Source organism: Myotis brandtii, unplaced genomic scaffold, assembly GCF_000412655.1.
Source record: "Myotis brandtii unplaced genomic scaffold, ASM41265v1 scaffold506, whole genome shotgun sequence".
NCBI lineage: Eukaryota > Metazoa > Chordata > Mammalia > Chiroptera > Vespertilionidae > Myotis > Myotis brandtii.
The window spans coordinates 606,954-628,512 of record NW_005369287.1 but is presented as its reverse complement, the minus strand read 5'-3'; the positions used below and the strand labels follow the sequence as shown (position 1 = coordinate 628,512).

Genomic DNA, 21,559 nt, shown 5'->3' with positions numbered 1-21,559 from the left:
TGTTCCTTTTGTATCTTTCTCAAGCTGCGAAACCTCAAATTTTTGGTTCTCATTACTGGATGCCTACAATGGCTATTACCTCCTTAGGCAGCAAAATGAAATCTAATCGGTGTCCATTAACAAATAAATAGATAAACCATATTTAGGATATACATACAATGAAATATTATTCAGTCATATAAAGGAATTAAGTCACTTAAAGGGGGGTGCAGGAATGAAATTCTGATACATGCTAGAACATGGGTAAATTTTGAAGACATGATGATAAGTGAAATAAGCCAGACACAAAAGGACAAATACTATATAATTCCACTTATGAAATATCTAGAAAAGTCAAATGCAAGAGACATATAGTAAATTAAAAGTCTGCCTGGCTGGTGTGGCTCAATGGCTGAGCACCAGATACCTATGAACCAGGAGGTCATGGCTCGATTCCCAGTCAGGGCACATGTCTGGATTGCAGGCTCAATCACCAGTAGAGGGCAGGCAGGAGGGAGCCGATCAATGATTGATTCTCTCTCATCATTGATGTTTCCATTTCTCTCTCCCTCTCCCTTCCTTGCCTTCCTGTCTCTGAAATCAGTACAAACATATTTTTAAAAAAAGAAAATAAAATGAATGCTTAAAAAAAAAGTTACCAGGGGCTGGGAGAGAGGGAAGTAGAAAGTTATTGCTTAATGGTTACAGAATTTCTGTGTAGAGTGATGAAAAGATTTTAGAAATAGATAGTGGTGATGGTTACACAACAGAGTGAATGTAATTAATGGCACTAAATTGTAGACTTAAAAATGGTTAAAATGGCAAATTTTGTTATATGTATTTTAACAACTTTAAATAACTAATAATGTAATATACCAAAACCATTGGTATATTTGAATTACATGCTTCCAATGGGTGAATTATGTTATGTGAATTATATCTCATTAAGCTATTAAAAAATGAAATCCAAAAGTTCTAGCAGCACAAATGTTAAACAGCCATAGAGCTTTCTTTCCTCCTTATTATTACAAGTAGGTTTATGCACCAAATATGTACACGTGTAAATTCTGCTCAACAAAAATGTCTCTAAACACTATTTGCTAGACTCTAACTCCTATAAAACATGTTCAATTTCTATGCCTCTCACTGATTTTTTTAGAATTAAAAGAACTGTGCATTATGAGCATTAATTTTCTTTGGGTCATGGATCTTGAAAGAAATCACAGAATTCCAGAGCTGGAAGGATTCTCAGATCATCCAAAAACTAAGAGAGAGAGATCCAAGATGGTGGCAGAGTAGGTGGAAGTTGCATTCACCTCCTCTCAGGACCAAACTGGAATTACAACTAAAATATAGAACAACCAACCTGAATAACCAAACTGAAGACTAGCTGAACAGAAGTCTTATAACCAAGGATTTACAGAAGCCACATGGAAACTGGTAGGAAGGAAGAGATGAGAAGTGGGCTGGCCCCGCTCTCACAGATGGAGGCTGAGAATCCGGAAAGATCCCTCAGCTGCCAAGGTTCCCCCTTAAGAGCAAGGGGGTGTCAACGCCATGCCAGGCTCTGCTGCCCAGAGTGCCAGAGCCAGGAAGAAGCACCCACATAACATCTGGCTGTGGAGATCAGTTAGCATTCTGTCCGCCAGGGAGATAGGAGTCTGCTTGAAACCTAGGCAACCTCTTTTTTTAAAAAAAAATATTTTTATTGATTTTTTGAGAGAGAGGAAGGGAGAGAGGCAGAGATTGAGAGATAAAAACATCAATGAGAGAGAAACATCAATGGGCTGCCTCCTGCACACCCCACTATTGGGATGGAGCCCCACAACCCAGGCCTGTGCCCTGATAGGGAATCAAACCGGTGCCCTCTTGGTTCCTGGGTCAATGCTCAACTGATGAGCCACACCAGCTGGGCTAAGCATCCTCTTAAAGGGCCAGTACACAAAATCTTGTTTGCAGCCACTCAACCTCAACTTATGCCCTGCTGAGGGAGTCACCTGTCTGGGCCGAGGGTGTAGAGGTCGGGCAGACTCAGAGGATATCAATGACTGAGTAGTGTGGCTCTAGGGTGGGAACTGTTTCTCCCATCTTGCCAAGAACCTTACCAGTGGCTCTCCTTCACAAAGATGCAATAGTCCCACCCATCAAACTCACAGCAGCCCCACCCTCTGGACTCCCAGAAAACCCACTCTCCTGATTCCTGGCAGATCACCTTGCTGAGATAAAGCACTACAAGAGATCCAGGCAAAATCCAGAACAAACTGAGATGTGGTTCTGGAACACAGGCCATTGCCCCCACCTTGCTGAGTGCCTGAGGAGTGCCTCCTCCTCACCAGAGATCTACTAGCCCCACCCTGTGGATTCCTCACAGCCCTGCCCTACTGAGCTCAAGCTCTCCGGGAGGTCTGGGTAAAATCCAGGCCAGACTGATTGGTGTGGTTCTAGCACAGGGGCTATTTTTCCCTCGCACATTCGACCCCTTTGACCCTTTAGAGCCCTTTCTTCACACGGCCAAATCTTGGTCTGTTTGGGCCCAATAAACTCTGCTGCCCTTACCCTGACAATTCCATGAGACCTTGTCCCACCATAAAAGTCTGGGGAAACCCAGCAGATGGCAGCAAGCCTTGGTGTACCCTGGACTTTTGCTAAGTGGCCTCAAACCCAGCACTGGCACCAAGTTTAAGACTATCAATCTAGTCAACATCGCTCACCCCTACCTCTGTGATTCACTGAGAACCTACCTCTTGCAACTCAAGTACTACCAGAGGCTCTTTCAGTGACTGAGCCTAACAGGCAGCCATTAGGCGGATCTCGGGGGTGCCTTGCTGACCTGCCCCTGGACTTAGTGCTGGTGGAAACCAGCCTTGATGTGCAGCTTGGTCCTTCTCACGTACACCCAGGCACAGCAGAGGCAGCCACAAACCGTGGATCACTTTCTAGCTCCAAATAGGTTGCCCAGGACCAGACACAGACAGCATCTGACACTGATTTGCACCAAAGTCCCTCCCAAGAGTCCCAGAACAGACACATACATTGGCAAGCCTCAGTCAACATCAGAGAAGGATCCAATTAGCTACACAAGAGGCACATCCAAAGGGAGACCGCGGCAGTTACTGAACCTTGCTGAGGCAAATTCCACCAAGTGTGGTTAACACCTCACAGCAGCTGATACATTGTGGTCAGGGTCAATCCTCAGTCAGTCAACCTGAGGGTCAACCCCACACATGAACAGGCTATTAGCAATCAAGACTCAATTACAACAGGAGGACTCACATAACCCACACAAGGGACATTTCTGGAGCACCCAGCTAAGGTGATCAAGGAGATTGTGCCACTGGTCACTTAAAAAAATGAGAATAGTTTAAGAGAACTTATAGACAACATTAAGTATAATGACATCCTCATCATGGGGATACAAGAAGAATAATGAGATCAAGAAATTGAGAACCTATTTGAAGAACTAATGACTGAAAATTTCCCTAACCTGATGAAGGAAAAAGACATACAAGTCCAGAAAGCACAGCGAGTCCTAAGTAAGATGAACACAAAGAGGCCTACACCAAGACACATCAAAATTAAAATTCCAAGGGTCAAAGACAAAGACAGAACCTTAAAAGCAGCAAGGAAAAGAAAGTTAGCCTCCCATAAGACTGTCAGCTGATTTCTCAACAAAACATATCATACCAGAAGGGATTGGCATGAAATATTCAGTGATGAAAAGCAAGGGCCTATAACCAAGATTACCTTACCAGCAAGGCTATCATTTAAAAAATTGAAGGTGAAATAAAGATATTTCCAGGCAACAAAACACTAAAAGAGTTCATTACCACCAAACCATTATTTCAAGAAATGTTGAAGCGTCTTCATTAAGAAGAAGAAAGAAGGGGGGAAAAGAGAAACACAGTTATGAAGAATAGAATGCCAATAAATATGTACTTATCAATAATCACTTTAAATGTAAATGGTTTAAATGCTCCAGCCAAAAGACAGAGGATAGCTGAATGGATAAGAGAATAAGACCCATTTACAGAGGGAGGCAAAGTAGGTTTACAGTTGTTCATATGGAAAATAAAACAATAAGTAATAAGTAAGAATATAAAAATATACACTAATAAAAGAGAAACACGCAAATTGGTGTCACTCCACTACGCCCACCAGCCAATCAGAGCGACTATACAAATTAAGCCAACAAAGGAGCGAAGACTGAAGGCTCCAGCTGGAGTGAAAAGTGAAAAGTGAAAAGTGAAGAGTGAAGACTGAAGACTGAAGAGGCTTGACTTCTCTGCTACAGCTGCAGCAGAGAAGCCAGGCCTCGCTGCGGCCAGACCAAAGGCCTGGGTCCCAGGTGCCGGAGGAAAACCGGTGCCAGCAGCAAGGAGAAGGAAGGCCTATTGTGTGAATCTTCGTGCAACAGGCTTCTAGTAAATAATAAAAATACAAAAATAAACTCTGTGTTTCACATACTCACAACTGTATAAATACACCACTGACATAAATGAATATATCTTCCAGACAGAAAATCAACAAGGAAAGAGCGGCCTTAAATGACACACTAGATTAGATGGATTTCCTGAATATCTTCAGAGCATTTCACCCCAATGCAGCAGAATATACATTCTTTTCAAGTGCACATGGAACCTTTTCTAGGATAGACCACATGTTAGGACACAAAACAAGTCTCAATAAATCAAATATCAAGCATCTTCTCTGACCATGATTGTATGAAACTAGATATCAATCACAAGAAAAAATCTGAAAAACACACAAACACATTGAGGATAAATAACATGTTACTAAAAAAAAATGAGTTAACAATGAGATCAAGGAAGAAATAAAAAGATATCCTGAAACAAATGAAAAGGAGACCACAACAAGCCAAAATCTAAGGGACACAGGGAAAGTAGTCCTAAGAGGGAAATTCCTAGCATTGCAGGTCTACCTCAAGAAACAAAATAAATCTCAAATAAACAATCTAACTTTACACCTAAAGGAACTAGAAAAAGAATAACAACATGGACAGTGTGGCTCAGTGGTTGAGTGTCAACCTGTGAACACATGCTCAGGTTGCGGGCTTGATCCCCGGTAGGTGGCATGCAGAAGGTAGCCGATAAATGCTTCTCTCTCATCATTCTCTCATCAATGTTTCTCTCTCTCTCTCTCTCTCTCTCTCTCTCTCTCTCTCTTTTTATCTCGCTCCCTTCTTCTCTGAAATCAATAAAAATATATATTTAAAAAACAAACAAACAAACAAAAACAAAAAACAAAGCCTAAAGTAAGTGGAAAGAAATAATAAAAATCAGAGCAAAAAAAACAACCCAAAATAGTCTTTATAAAATACAAAAGATCACTGAACCAAGAAGAGCTGGTTCTTTGAAAAGAGAAGACTAGATTAATAAACTTTTAACCAAATTCGTCAAGAAAAAGAGAGGACCCAAATGAATAAAATCAGAAATGAAAGAGGAGAAATAACAGCTGACACCACAGAAATAGAAAGGACTGTAAGAAAATATTATGAACAACTATATGCCAACAAATGGGACAATCTGGGAAAAATGGATAAATTCCTAGAAACACACAATCTCTCAACACTGATTCAAGGAGAAACAGAAAATCTGAATGAACTGATTACATCTAATGAAACTGAAGCTATAATCAAAATGTTCCCAACAAACAAAAGTCCTGGACCAAATGGCTTCACAGGTGAATTTTACCAAAGGTTCAGAGAAGAACTAGCACCTATCCTTCTCAAACTATTCCAAAAAAATTCAAGAAGAGGGAAGACTGCCCTGGCCTGTTGGCTCAGTTGACTGGAGCACTGTTCAGTACACCAAAAGTTGGTGGGTTTGATTCCCAGTCCGGTCACCAGATTGCAGGTTTGATCCCCTTTTATGGCGCATACAGGAGGCAACTGATTGATGTTTCTTTCTCACATCAATGCCTCTCTCTCTCCCTCCCCCCTTTCTCTCTCTTTAGAATCAGTGAAAAACATATCCTGGAGTAAGGATTTATTTTTAAAAAAAGAGCCCAGCCAGCATGGTTCAGTGGTTGAGCATGAACCAAGAGATAATGGCTCAATTCCGAGTCAGGGCACATGCCCAGGTTGCAGGCTTGATCCCCAGTAGGGGGCATGCAGGAGGCAATCAATGATTCTCTCATCACCAAATCCATCTCTCTCCCTCTCCCTTCCTCTCTGAAATCAATAAAAATATTTTAAAAAAATGAAAATGTCCATACTATCCAAAGCAATGTATAGATTGAATGCAATTCCTATCTAAATACCAATGGCCTATTTCATAGAATTAGAACAAACAACTGAATTTTTGTATGTATATGTGCTGTGGAAGAGAGCACAACAATCCAATTAAAAACTGGGTAGAAGATCTGAATAGCTATTTTTCCAAAGAAGACATAGTGATTGCCAACAGATACATGAAAAGGTGTTCAATATCACTAATCATCGGGAAAATGCAAATCAAAACCACAATGAGATATTGCCAAACACCTGTTAGAAAGGCTCTCATCAAGAGAACAAGAAATAATAAGTGTTGGCAAGGATGTGGAGAAAAGAGAACTACTGTGAACTGGTGAAATAAAAATTGGTGCAGCCACTATAGAAAACAACACAGAGGTTCTTCAAAAATTTTTAAATAGAACTGCTTTATGGTCCAGCAATTCCATTTCTGGGTATTTATCTAATGAAAACAAACAAAAAACAACAACACTAACTCAAAAAGATATATATACCCCCATCTTCATTGCAGTACTATTTACAATAGCCAAGATATGGAAACAACCTTTTTGACATTTATCTCTCAGCTTCATCTGTTTCCTTATCTACAAATAAGGCTAATAATAATAATACCTACCCTACCTAACTCACAAGGTTATTGTGAGAACCAAGATATGGAAATACTTTCAAAATCATGAACAGTTATAGAAAACAAACAATTAATGAAGGAGCTGGAGAAGATTCAGATACAGTATAGCAGAGTGAGTGGTTGTATGCTCAGACTTTGGAGCCAGAGTTCATTTGTTTGAATCTAAGCTCTACTATTTCCTAGCTATGTGAGGACCTTAGAAAAGTTACTTAACTTTTCTGTGCAATGGTTTCTTCATCTGTAAAATGAAAATAATAATAAAGCCAATCTCAGAATTTTGTGAGGATTGAATTAATTCATGCATTTTTAATACTTAGAATAGTGTTTGTCACAGAATAAGTACTCAAATGTTGGATGTTAGAACTTTATAACAATTTTGTAAATGAAGCATCGTACCCTCAAAAAGAGTTCAAATACTTAAAGACAGTACAAAAAGAGCCTAGCAGGTGCTGGTATCCTCTCCCCTTTCAGAAATTTGAGTAAATGCCTCTAATTTTGGAAGTAAACATTTTACATAGTTTCAATTTTCAACTAAAACTACGAGGCTTCCAAAATACTTTACTTATGCAAATATTTAATATGGTTGTAGAGTAATAGCTACTTTATTTCATTTTAAAATATCCTTTACCTTTTTATTTAAAAATATCTGATTTTTAAATTTTGTTAAAGTAATATAAATTTTGTCATCAATTTTTAGATTACTTTTCTTTGCTTCAAATATTCTCCTACAGAATTTGACTTCTAATTCAAAAGCTACCTGAGTAGCTTAAAAGAGGAAAAATGTAACAATGAACTGGCCAAAAAAGACTGTGTAATATGTCAAAAGGAAATAGCACTAGTTCGAAATGAGTTATTTACTAAGAATAACTAAGAGGAAGTGATGAGGGATTAATTCTCACCAAAAAAATATAATTTAATAATGCAGTACTCTAAACAATTCAAATACTACATTAGTTTATGGGCAGGTCTGCAGCTATAGATAGAGTCAGAGTCTGAAATAAAATTGGCACCTCACTAAGAAATCACAGCTAAGAGTTATCTTAAATTTCTAATATGCAACAGGAAATGTTGCTAGTGATTCAACAGGTGACACCCCTTCCTTTTTTTCTTTTTCTGAGTTGTCAACAAAATGAAACAAAAATGCTCCAGAAGCCCTGCTACTAGCTAAAAATTAAACATAAAAATTCCACTGCAATATTTAAAAAAACAGCTAAGACAATGAATCTGAGCAGATACCAAATAAGGATTATTTCTATCAACATTTATACAGTGCCTCCTGTGTAATATACATATTAACTGTATATAGCCCAATGAACATCTATAATCTAGTTATCATATTTTCAAGATTCTAATTACCTTAAGTTTCAATATGAAGATTAATTTTAAATTTCAATATATTAGGACTATAATTATAAACATCAATATATTAGTTCTAGTACCTAGAACTCATATTATCCACAAAAAGAAAATGAAAAATTAATTTAAATGAGTTGAATAAATATCCAAGTAAAGAGATGGCAACTATATTTTATTCTAATACAATATTTCAGAAGTCAAATACATTATTTATAGCAAACATTCTGAAACTAGCTCAATGAATGAATGTCTATAACTCTCTAACCCCGCATTTTTACAACATTCTCATCTGTACATGTCAGTGTTGAGAGGGGGTTTTCCACACACACCTCTCTGGCAATGTTACTTAGAGCTTCATCTTCTGCAGAAAATCGGTCTTTCACAGGTGTCCTTTTCCTTCCAGAACCAGGAGTCCCCATCTTGTCTTGATCGTCTTTTAACTCTGAAAGATGATTCAGTCTGCTTTCAGCCCTGAAATAAACAGAAATAGAATAATTTAGGATATTTCTCTTTGTGCAGTTTTAACATTCATTTATACATTCACTTTTTAAAAAGAGAAATTATATTTATGTATATACATATAAATTAAAATTAAGCATGAAATACTTTTTCTCATTATCAAATTATTCCAATAATATTTAGAATATTTAAATTTATACTAATTACCGAACCTCTCAACACTTTACCATACTACCCATGGCAACCTAAGAGAACGTTTTATTACATTAGCCTCAGAAAACTGCAGTCAACAGTCATTTTACTTGTTTAAAATTACTACAGCTATTTCTAAAATCTATTTCCATTCTAGAAGCTAGAGGGAGGGCGGAGAGGAATCTCAGAAAAGTCCTTCAGCCTAAAGCTTTGAGAGAACACATTCAAAATATTTTAATGTAGGTCTTAAAGTTACGAAGGTAACTTGGCTTTTTAGTGTAATTTTAGAAACAATTCCAATTAACCCATTACCACATAAAGATCAAATGAAGGTTTATTTATTGCAATTAACAATAACCAACATTGTCCATCAACAAATATCTGAGTCCCTGCTATTACCAGGTAGTATGGAGGTGCCAAATATAGTGATAAACAAAACTGAAGTAGGCCGATGATTAAGGATATATTTATGGATCCATTATTGTTGTAAGTATTATAGGTCTACTTTTAGAAGAAAATAGGAGAGAAGAAAAATTAATCCTTCAAGATTAAATAACAAAGATGATTTAAAAAAAGACCATCTAACTACCTTTCTAACACAAGGTACATATTTGAAATAAAAGATTCTCATGGGAGTTGCATCCCAATTTGTATGAACTTCCACTTCTTGAGAAATACAGCTCATTTAGCTAAACACCCGTTAACTTAAAATTTTTCTAATTTTAACACAATAAATTTGCAAAACTTCATTACACTGTGAGTCACAAAAGAATTCTCAAGTAAATTTGTCCTAACAGAATAAACTATATTAAAACTATAAGTGACTTTAATGTACTGGAATTTACTTGATTCAGGCAAAATAAAACAAAACCACTCCATCAATCTATCCACTCTTCCAAAAAAGTATTCTCCAATGAAAATTCCAGCCATTCTCATTTTATCTGGCATCATTTCTTATTCCCCATAGATAGCTTGTTATGTTTGTCAATCAGAATGAAGAGTGATGATAGTTTATTACTCTGCCATAGAAAATATATCTGGATATAAGTTAGAAAAGAACTCATTTAAATGGAAACAAACAAAAGAATGAATGTCTAAAAGCAGCAGCTGATAAATCTGAGCTACTAATCAGGACAATTTCTGAAAAACACAACTTTCTCATTAGTCTCCCATCCTCTTCATCCTCAGCATAATTTTAAAGATCGTTCATAGCTTACCTAATAGTAATGGTGCACAAATATTAATCACCTACTGAGAAAAAAAAGCAGCAGGCAATACAAAGTTCCTTTTCAGACTAGCATGACAATTTAGCTAACATACTACTGGGTATCATCCAATTATTGTCCTTCAGCCAGCTTTCCAAGGACACACTGAAAGACATTTCACAGAAGCATGAGACAAAAACGTAGGCATTTTCTAATTCTAGACACACAAAAATAATTACAGAAGAAAAAAGATGTTGCTGAAAGTATATGCAACAGTAGTTTCATTAGGAGGATAGGATTATGGATGCTTTTTTTTTTCTTTTTCTTGATTCTCTAAAATTTCAATAGCACTGGAGAAAGATATATGCATTTTTGAAAAATTAAAACATTCAAATCCAAGGCTCAAAGGATAAATTGGCCTCAAAGTGAATCACAACCAAATTAGGCACAATATACTATACTGCTGAGGCACACGACCTGAAGCCAATGATGATGGTACACTTTTGAATACACTCTTTCTCCTCTTTCCCCAGAATCCATTTTGCTTCTTTCTTAACTAGTACTGCCATAGACTTTAGACCTGCCAGGATATGCCTAGCACACAGATTTACATAAAGAATTATCTTGGCCCTGGCCGGGTAGCTCAGTTGTTTAGAGCATTGTCCTGACATGCCAAGGTTTCAGGTTCGATCCCAGGTCAGGGAACATACAAGAATAAACCAATGAATACATAAATAAGTGCAACAAATCTCTCTCTCTCTCTCTCTCTCTCTCACTTTCACTCTAAAAGAATCAATAAAAATTTTTAAATTATCTTTTCTTACAAATGCCTCAAAACAAAACTGTTTCAACAAGCTTCAGGCTAACCAGCCTGGAGAGTAAGATGACAAAAGGAAGGGACAGCGGAAGAGGATAAACAGGAAATGGGAATAAGTTCTTGCCTGTCTTCCTTGTCCTACCTACAGAGGGTATCTAGGTTTTTATGTGATTGGCCATGTCTTATCACCTTTTTCAACTGCACAAGAGGCAGACCAACCATTACCAATTTAATAAAACAATCTAGTGCTTCGGGCCGGCATGGCTCCATGGTTGACTTATAAACCAGGAGGTCATGGTTCGATTCCCAGGCACCGTTAGGGTTGGGGCTTGATCCCCAGGGTGGGGCATGCAGGATGCAGTGGACCAATGATTCTCTCTCATCATTGATGTCTCTGTATCTCTCTCCCCCTCCCTTCCTCTTTGAAATCAAAAAAATATAAAATTAAAACAATCGAGTGCTTTTGAAGAATTATATTATTTCTCTGTAGGCGGCAGGCATCCTTAAAGGTTTTCAGCTCCTATCCAATCTATCTTCTAATAACTCCAGAACATTCTATATCAGTGATAGGGGAAAACCTTAGAAGAAATATTTCTGGCATAGGCAATGGAAAACTGCTTTTCAACAAAATGATAAAAATAAGGATAAAGACTCAAATATATTATTTCTGTTACTTATCCTAAAAGGACTTCCAGTAAGTTTCTATCCCAAAGGACACTTATCCTGAGGAGCCATGCTACTCTCTCCCAGCTTTTCCTTAGTGGTACCGACTACACCAAGAGCTAAACCTTTACACCAACAAAAACAAAAGGTCTGCATTTTGTCAAGTCCTTTACCCAGACAATGTCAAGCTGATTTTTTCCAGATGGTTTTGTCATTACGTATTGGTCTATCTAAGGTAGCGGTTCTCAACCTGTGGGTCACGACCCCTTTGGCGGTCGAACGACCCTTTCACAGGGGTCGTCTAAGACCATCCTGCATATCAGATATTTACATTACGATTCATTAACAGTAGCAAAATTACAGTTATGAAGTAGCAATGAAAATAATTTTATGGCTGGGTCACAACATGAGGAACTGTATTTAAAGGGCCAGAAGGTTGAGAACCACTGATCTAAGGGCAAGAAGGAAAGTACCTTCAGAATGCTGTGGAATATAAACCTTCCAAAATAGATACATCAGGAAGGCTTTCTCTTCCCCAGTGATCTTCTCATATAACACATTTCTGAAAAACAGGCATTTTGCCACATTAAGTGGCACTTCAATCATGAGATTGTTCCCTTTTGTGAGAACAGAATGTGTATGTAATGTCAGTATGTCACATTCTAAATACAGCACACTTAGTTCTGTCTGGATACTGATAGTTGCAGTTCCCTCATATCTAAGCATTTCATCATGGAGAACTCAAAACACTGGCATGGTAACAACTCTGCATCAGAGTTGTCATTACAGATAACTCTGGTCTGCACAATGAAACACTTGGTAGTTATTCATAAGCAATTCACGGTATCTGGAATGGCACCTGAACTAAAGGCAGTGCGAATGCAGTTGTTCCCACTGGACGGGATTTCAAGTGAGAGGACGTGGGTTCATCTGATTGCACAAGCAACTGCTGCACTGTCCTTCCTACTGCCTGAGCCTTGGTTTCTTCATCTGTAGAGCATAAACAACTGTTCCACTATTTAACATGGTTAATGTGAGGCTCAAAGGCACTAAGTGCAATCACTTAATAAACTTATAAAGCACCATAATTGTTTAAAGTATCTTGAATTAACTACCTCTTTTACATATTTAGTTTATGAAGCTGATAAAAGGGCAATCCTTGCCTTTCTTTACAATTTCATACTTTTAACTAACCAAAAATATCTTCAAGTTATTTCCTACACCATGCATTAGATGATATGATTAGCCATGGTAAGAAATTTTGCTAAAGCATGGAACAATCTGGAAAAAATAAAAATGCCTTAAAAAATAAAAATGCCTATAGTATAATCATTATACTATTCAGTATATTTACATAATGAAATTTAAAAATGTTTAAGGTACTTTGTGGTCTTCAGTCTATTTTTGAAAATCTAAATGAATACACAGATTTTGGGACTGTGACCTTATAATGGGTGTTATTAATAGCCTTACTTGAACACTTGACTTAGAAGAAAATAGAAGATAGAGGTCATTAAATGGTACACTTAAGATCTACCTATGCATACCTTTCTATGTAATTTGTAAAAATATTTATTTATTTGAGAGAGAAAGAGAGAAACATCAATTTGTTGTTCCACTTATCTATGCATTCATTGGTTGATTCTTGTATGTGCCTTGACTGGGGATCGAACCTACAACCTTGGTGTATCGGGACTTGGTGTAAATGAACTACCTGGCCAGTCTATGCAATTTTTACTCCAAAAGAAAAAGACCTCTAAGCAAATATTGAACTCTAGTCAATGATGCACATACTGAAATATTTAGGGTTGAAGTGTACTGATATCTGCTGCTTATTTTGAAATGCATCCAAAAAAGTAGAAATAACGGATAAGAGGAATGAATATAGAGTATAGATAGGTGATAAAGTATAATAAAACATTATAGTGGAATCCAGATAGCAGGTACATGCACGTTCACAGAACTCTTTCAACTTTTCTGTGTGTTTGAAAATTTTTATGTTGGAGGGAAAAGTAACTGGATGAGAAGGTAGACAACTAAGTAAACAAGAGTCACAGGAACTGAGAACTGCAATAAAAAATATTTTCTTAATTTCATTCCACAATATTTTTTGGTTTTCAATAAACAAAGTAGGACTAAAAACTAATGTTGGTCATCTCTGGTAAAACCATAATTTTCTACCAGATTTAACATTAACCATCACTCTTAGAGACATAATGAAATTCGAAGTAAATGAAAAACACATTGCTAATTTTAAACAGAATAAACACCATTGAATTAACCTTTAAAATTAAAAATCTGACTCAAATCAAAAGGTCAAATTAGAACAAAAAAGCAACCACTAATGTCCTCAAAGTTCTGGGAAAAAACACATCAATTTTTAAGTCTACAAGTTTTTACTATCAGGGAAAAATTATTTGAAATTTTCAGGTTTCCCTGAAGGCCTCTATGATTCCTTCCACCCCCTGTAGCTCACTCACTGGAAAAAAAAATAAGAGCAACACAAGATATTTTTATATGAGAAAAGAATCCTATATAATAAAACCCTAATATGCAAATCGACCAAATGGCGGAACGACTGGTTGCTATGACATGCACTGATCACCAGGGGGCAGACGCAGGAGCTGCCCCCTGATGGTCAGTGTGCTCCCACAGGGGGAGCACTGCTCAGCCAGAAGCCGGTAAGGAGCGAGGAGTCCCAGACTGCAAGAGCTCTGGACTGCGAGAGGGATGTCCACCGAGGGGTCCTGGACTGCGAATATCGTGCACCAGGCCTCTAGTTTTTACATGAGAAAGGAAGATGTCAACATTTTCCCTTTGGAGCCATGCTTGTTGGTCAGCTTTGTGTAGCTTAAACCTGCCTTAGATAGAAAGGGCAAACAAATATCCTGAATGGTAGGCAAGATACCAGAAGGCAACAAGGAGACATAATGCAATATAAGTATAATGTTCATGGGGAATGATTGCAGAGAAGAGCAGAGCGAACAAACAGCACAGCTGTGAGAGTAGCTAATCCAAGTGCCACTCCAATCCAGCGATATATACAATGAGTTCCCCTTAAGCTGCACTTACTTCTACTCATAAAAGTCCTAATACCAACACTTGGTTCCTTTTTATAAGAATAAAGAGAAAATGCCTGGCCAGCGTGGCTCAGTGGTTGAGCATCAACCTATGAACCAGGACGTCAGTTAGATCTCCAGTCAGAGCACATGACCAGGTTGTGGGATCGATCCCCAGTGTGGGGTGTACAAGAGGCAGCCAATCAATGATTCTCTCTCATCACTGATGTTTCTATCTCTCTCTCCCTCTCCCTTCCTCTCTGAATCAATAAAAAAAATACTTTTAAACAATGGCTTAAATGGTAAATTTTGTCATGTATATTTTACCACAATTTAGGAAAAAAACAACAACTTGGGATGGGTAACAAAAGGTGAGTTTGGTAACAGAGGTGAACAGTGACTGTCTCATTTCCTTGACGATCCAGTTAGATATAGTAATATCCACGACAGGGGAAGAAACATCTACTCCAAAACTGATCCCCCCTCCCCCCATTTCTTTCTTTAGTCTTATAATCCTTGGGTCACTTAACTGAATTTTTTTTTAAAGCAACAACATGTATGCTTACTAACTGTACTGTTTGTTATTATTAATGATTTAAACCATTTAACAGGAAAATAAATATTTAAACATCCTAATCCTCTGCATACAGTATACTGTACTCTCTTTAACTTAGAAAACAGAGAGCCAAAAGATTGCTCCTAGCTGGTAAAATGTTTCCACTTAAAAAAGTGGGGGGTACTGAAAGAATAACAAAGCGATCAGAACAAGTAACTTAAAAATTAAACTTGTTGCCCAGCCTATGTGGCCCAGGGGTTGAGCATCCACCCATGCACTAAGAGGTCACCAATTCAATTGCAAGTCAGGACACATGCCCAGGTTGCAGGCTCAATCCCCAGTAGGGGGTGTGCAGGCGGCAACCCTCTCATAGATATTTCTCTCCCTCCCACTCTCTTCCTCTCTTTTCCTATCCCTTTCTCTCTCTCTAAAAATCAATAAAAACACACTTTAAAAAAATTTAATTTGTTTCCTAAAGCAGTAGATATATTTTATAGCAAAAGTTGTTAAGCCCTGGCCTGTGTGGCTCTGTTGGTTGGAGTGTTGTTCTATACACCAAAAAGTCCCAGGTTCAATTCCTGGTCAGGGCACATACCTAGGATTTGTGGGTTTGACCCCATTTGGGGCGTGTAGGAGAAGCAACCAACTGATCTCTCTCTCTCTCTCTCTCTCTCTCTCTCTTTCTCTCTCTCTCTCTCTCCCCTCCCCCCCTTAAAAGTCAATGAACATGTCCTTGTGTGAAGAAAAAAAAAAACCAACTAGTTAAAATGTTGGTGTTCATAATGAAGGAAAACCAAGATATACAGAGCTCAAAGTGAAAACAATGGAAAAGATGAACTATGATTCTTTTAAAAAGGTTTTAATATCCCACTTCTGAAAATCAAAACATGCTCATATGCATGCTTTGTACAAGTAAAGCTTGTACTCTGAGGCTTTCCCAACCTCTTTTCCACCATCTCACCTCTGCTCTGCTCTAACCTCACTTTTTTGGGGGGAGGAGTAAAAGGCTGAAACAGGGAAGGAAGATAACAGGAATAAACCAGGTAATAGGAATAGAGAAGGGGTAAAAACCAAAAACACTGCAGTTTATTTTTTTCTTCTCACATTGAATACTAAAAACATCTTCATCATCAAATGCTACCAACCAAATTTCTAAGGGCAAGAAAAAACTAATTTCCTGAAGTCACAACCTAACCTAAGGTAAAGGAAAGGACACAGGCTTTGCATCTGTAAATTAAGTCTATATGCCAAACTCCTCAAACAACCTTTACTGCAATACAGGTTACAATTAAAAATGATGACATGGACCTTGGTCCAAAGGGTGGAGCCCTAAGCTCTTTTACAGCTTTCTAGTCTAACAAGTGTGATCAGTTAAAGAACTTTACACTCGAGCGCTTCATTCTCTAAGTATAGAAAACTCCAAGGTTTTTATGAGAAGCACATGGTACAGGCAGCTATGCTGGGAGCTACCATCTGATAATAACCAAGAGTTTAAAGAGATAACTTCATGATATTGCACTGTTAACAGCTCTATGGGAAGAAGAGAATGAGAATTTGGGCAGAAGCTAATCTCTGCATGAAGTCAAAATAATCCTGCAAAACAGCTCATCACTCCGTGTCCTTTTGATCCCAATGACAAGTGTGAAGGTCTCTGAATTAAACTATTTCAACTAGGGGCATGGCCTCCCTATGCCAGTAATAGTAATGGTTTTCCCCTGTTGTAAAACATGTGGCTGATTCTTGGCAAACACTCTCAGAACCAGAATGTAATATCAATACTGATACGGTCCTGTCTGTGCTCTTGTGTGTGCACATTTTCCTAAAACACTTTCCTCATTAGTTTTCCTTGATCATGCTCTTTCCTTTAAAAAGGAAGACAAAACACTGGATCCTAGGGTATGCATGCTAAGCAGATTTTCAACCCAAAATGTAGCCTTAATCTTCTGAAGGCAAATGTCCTTTACAGGCTCCCTCTTCTGTGGATGCCACTTTCCCTAAACCGCAGGCCTTCCGGATTCACAGCAGGACCAGGACAGATTACAGTTATGTGGTAGGTTCTGTCAGGCAAGCTTTGACAAGGCCTCAAAATAGACCCTGGGCACCAGCCAGGGAAACTGCCACTCACAAGTTCCAACTTCATCGTAACACATTAGCCCCGTAGCACTTTTATTTTTCTCTAGTCTCTCTCATGTTAAAAGGGCAAAGATTCCTGAATCTCCTCTAGTCATGAGTGAGCTACGTAACATAGAAATTAAAAATTTTAAACCTCCTTTATCCTGCTCACCACACTCTGCAAAATAAAGACTGAATCTGTGCCTACCTCCTGCCTTGGGAAATTAACCCATCAATAGCACTCTGGTTTGCAAAAGGATTTTTAGATCTCAAACTCCACAGAGGTTTATTTTATTATGAATAGACTGGGATGAAGAAGATAAAGGAAAAAGAGACTTGGGTTATTTATTTCCCTCCTGACTAATAACATAGTAGCAGACTTCAGCAGGGCAAGAAGTTAAACGATATACAATGTTTTTAATCGATATTGGTCATAAAGTTCTAAAACAATCAACCTACTACGAAAGGTATTCATTTAACTATTACCAATTATAAATGAAGTGATTTGTCCATAACAGTTACCAGTCCTTAAGCTACAGTATATTTATCCTGACCAGGACAAATAAAATTAACTACCTGTTACTCTAAAATGTTTTAAATTGTCTTATAAAATACAGTTGCAGTATTTTTTTAAATGGAAAGAAGAATAAGTAATACAAGTAATTAAGAGCTCCTTTCTCCTTCTGCAAGGTTAAGAAATAAGTTAACTTCTATTATAAAATAAAGCCAAACATAAGATTGAAATAAATTTTTAGATTTCACAATACTGCAATCACACTTTCAGAAATACATTCCATACACATACTCATGGACTAGTACAAAGACTTATAAATGAGTTGTTCACTATAGCAGCATTTGTATAAAACTACAAACAATCTAAATGCCTATTAATAGGAAATGGCAAAATAAATTATGAGAAATGAATAAAGTATGGTTCATCTACATTGGGCAGGACATCCAGTCTTTTTAAAAAATCAGATGGGAAAGTGGTTCAGCAGAAGTAGAGGAGGATATAGGAGGGATAAATGGTGATGGAAGGAGACTTGAATGAGAGTAGTGAACACACAATACAATGTACAGATGTTGCATTATAGAATTGTACATCCGAAACTTACACAATTTTATTAGCCAATGTCACCCCAATAAATTCAATTAAAAAGTTTTAAAAAATCAGATGGACATATGTACTAATATAGAAAGAGTTCTAAAGCATATCAAGGGTAAGAATGAAAGGAATAGGACATTTCTCCTAAACATATGTGATTACATATGTAATAGAAAATTTGGAGAAGGGTACACAGGAAACCATTAACAGTGGTTGCTTGGATTAGAGGGTGGGGGAGTGAGAAAAGTTTAGCATAGAAAGGAGCTTTCCTTTTCACTATATAATGTTTTCTTTTTAAATGTTTTATCAATTTTAAAATGTCCTACAAAAATCTACTGAATCCATAATGTGAGCATTCTCCTTCCATGTATGCCATTTTTTTCCCTCTTCTTAACCACTTCTACTCTTATCTACTGCTGTCCCTACCACTAGACCAAAACAAAAGCATGCATATGCAACAAATCTCAGAGTTTTTTCAAGAAATACAATAGCCTGGCCAGTGTTGCTCAGTGGTTGAGCATCAACCTATGAACCAGGAGATCACCGTTCCCAGTCAGGGCACATGCCAGCGTTGCAGGCTTGATCCCCAGTAAGGGGCGTGCAGTAGGCAGCCGATCAATGATTCTGTTTCATCACTGATGTTTCTATCTCTCTCTTCTTCTCCCTCTCTGAAATCAATACAAATATATATTTTTTTAATTTTTTAAAAGAAACAGAATTCTCTGTCTCCCACCAAAATAAAGAAATAATAGAACAAATGAAAAAGTATAACATGATAAACCCAGTTTTTAGCCCATTGTTTGATTCCTTTTAACTCTGGCCCAATTTATTATAGGGCAATAAGTTTTAAAAGAGCAATGGGCACCACACACACAAAATCATTTTGCCCTGCTCAGGTAGCTCAGTTGGTTAGAGCATCATCTGGATTTACCAAGGTTTCGGGTTCGATCCCCAGTCAGGGCACATACAAGAAACAACCAATGACTACATAAATGGGTGGAACAACAAATTGATGTTCCTCCCCATTTTGTCCCCCTTCTTTCTCTCTAAAATCAATAAATTAAAAAAAAATATTTTAATTATTTCCACAGGTGTCCTATCTATCATCTTAAAGGGGAAAATGGAGGAAATAGACAGTTATTTTACTCACAGGGTAAATTTGCATAATTTCTTCCTTCTGAAGTTTAAGAGTTCTGAAATGATGGTCATAAAGTCTACTCGTTATTTGCAAACTGGACACGGTAGTATGTTTTCCTGGTTAAAGGACCATCTCTCCATTCAGAGTCTCCAGAGAGAAAGCAACTATCTAAAAGGAAAAGGTTATGAAAGGGCCTTTTGTAGGTGCAGTGATCTTATGGTGCGGACAGAAGAATTTATTTCCTCTTAAGTGACCCTCATCGACATTCCCAGCACACTGGCAGGGAGATTTTTTTTTCTATCCATCATCAATTCTGTTCCTTTTTACACCAAGAGTAGGGTAATCAGTTCACAAAGAGCTTTGCAATAAACTGCTCCCTCCCTCTCATTTCTAGTAAAGATCTGTTTTTGTTTTCAGAGATAAAGAATCTACTTTGTCAAATATATTCTCCCTATCACTTTTTCTTTCATTGCAGAGATGCTTAAATCCTGACCTAAGGACAGTATCTACCTGTCCAGACCATCAGCATGGTGACGGTGGTTTCCACAGGGGATTTTCCAAAAGGGGATCTCTGATCACGGGGAATTGAAACTCTTATGTCACTATTGGCTGGACAAAACCCAAAAGCAGCACTAGGGCACATTCTGAATTAAGAATCAATAATCTAGGAAATAAGATGCCAAAATTTAGTCAAAGAATTAAAGGAATTTGGTAAGCAAGACCAACAGGGTAAACTTACCATTACTTTATCACAGATAACTGAAGTTCTTTATAAATGAGAATCAAGGTAAAATAAGCTGAATTCCAGAAAGAAGAAAAGGAAAACAGTCTAAGAGTATCAAGAACTCTGTGATTCAAAGTTATTTTGCTTAACAACATTTTAAAAGCCAAAAGGATCAAGTTACATTTCAGCATAAAAAAGTTATTTCTAGTTTTAAATGAATTCATTCCAATAATAAATGACAACTTCAGTACACACTTTCTTCTACACCAGAACTTAAGTAAAGAAGTCACTAGATACAGTCTCATTCCACATTTTTAAGGATAGATTGGCAAAATGGGTGCAACCTTTCACTCAAAAGACTATTTCGTACACTGCAGGTTCTTTAGTGAACTTGTCCCTACCTTAAGGATGGTAGCTCTCCTTTTCACTGACGTTGTTTCTGGAGCCCTTCATTTATCTTCCACATTGGGCAAAATATGGGTAAAAATCACAACAATCCACCTAGGAACTAACAAACAATTCTACACCCAAACATTCTGCAAAAGTTCAATTTTTATTTCCTTACCACACTTCATGACAATAAATATCCAGCAACAAACTTAACCAAGTGTGATACAACACTTCCTATAAAATGAGTGAAGGCACCTAATAAAACAGGCAGCAACAAACGTCTAGCTTTCCTCTACTCCAATTTTAAGATCCAAATCAATGATTCACCAAGTAGTGACCTAACTTCCTATATGAATCACCCTTTCCAAAATTCTTATTCTACATCCCTAGAATACTAGATCATCATCTTCTGTATTTGCTAAACAGAACATGATGTTGGTAAAACAGGGTTAATTCTGCAAGACTGTCAAACCACAGCAAGCCTCCAATCCCAGCCAACTCACTCTTATCTGCAACACTGTGCCTCCTCCAAAAACAGATTTATCCCCAAAATAAAATGTTATCTTGAAAAAATGTTATTTTAAACATTAAGAAAATCAGCCATCCATCCCCTGCCTCTGCCTCTCCCTCTCAGATGCCATCACTGTATCCACACTCTCTTCCTATCGAGATTTAAAAAAAAAAGGAATGGCCACTCTGTTATCCTCACACACCTTTGAGTCAATTAACCTACTCGACAGGTTTTTTTTTTCTTCTATTGATGGCAGAAATGCTGAGTCATTAAATGGAAACTCAAAGAAAATGAGCTACAAATTAAAGTGTAGGATAAAAATATTTCCCTAGCCACATCGCAGCAGCCTGATTATTTGTATCTCCCGCAGTGAAAAAAGTAGAGCAAACCCCTGAACTTTTCCGCTTGCCCAGCT

General features: G+C 37.5%; 1 protein-coding gene across 9 annotated transcripts in view; it reads right to left on the bottom strand.

Moving 5' to 3' along the window:
• LRRFIP2 (leucine rich repeat (in FLII) interacting protein 2) overlaps positions 1-20,704 on the bottom strand; it is a 101,037-nt gene extending 80,333 nt beyond the window's left edge. For 4 of the 9 annotated variants that reach the window (XM_014548411.1, XM_014548412.1, XM_014548413.1 and 1 more), the window contains exons 1-2: positions 19,532-19,701; positions 8,543-8,684 (exon numbers count right to left, since the gene is read on the bottom strand). In XM_014548411.1, the coding sequence (XP_014403897.1) occupies positions 8,543-8,684; positions 19,532-19,590 (201 nt within the window). In that variant the 5' untranslated portion in view covers positions 19,591-19,701. Of the gene's footprint in view, positions 1-8,542; positions 8,685-19,531; positions 19,702-20,644 lie in introns of those variants that run through there. The other 5 variants (XM_014548416.1, XM_014548417.1, XM_014548415.1 and 2 more) reach the window with 4 other exon arrangements.
• Positions 20,705-21,559: the final 855 nt, after the last annotated feature.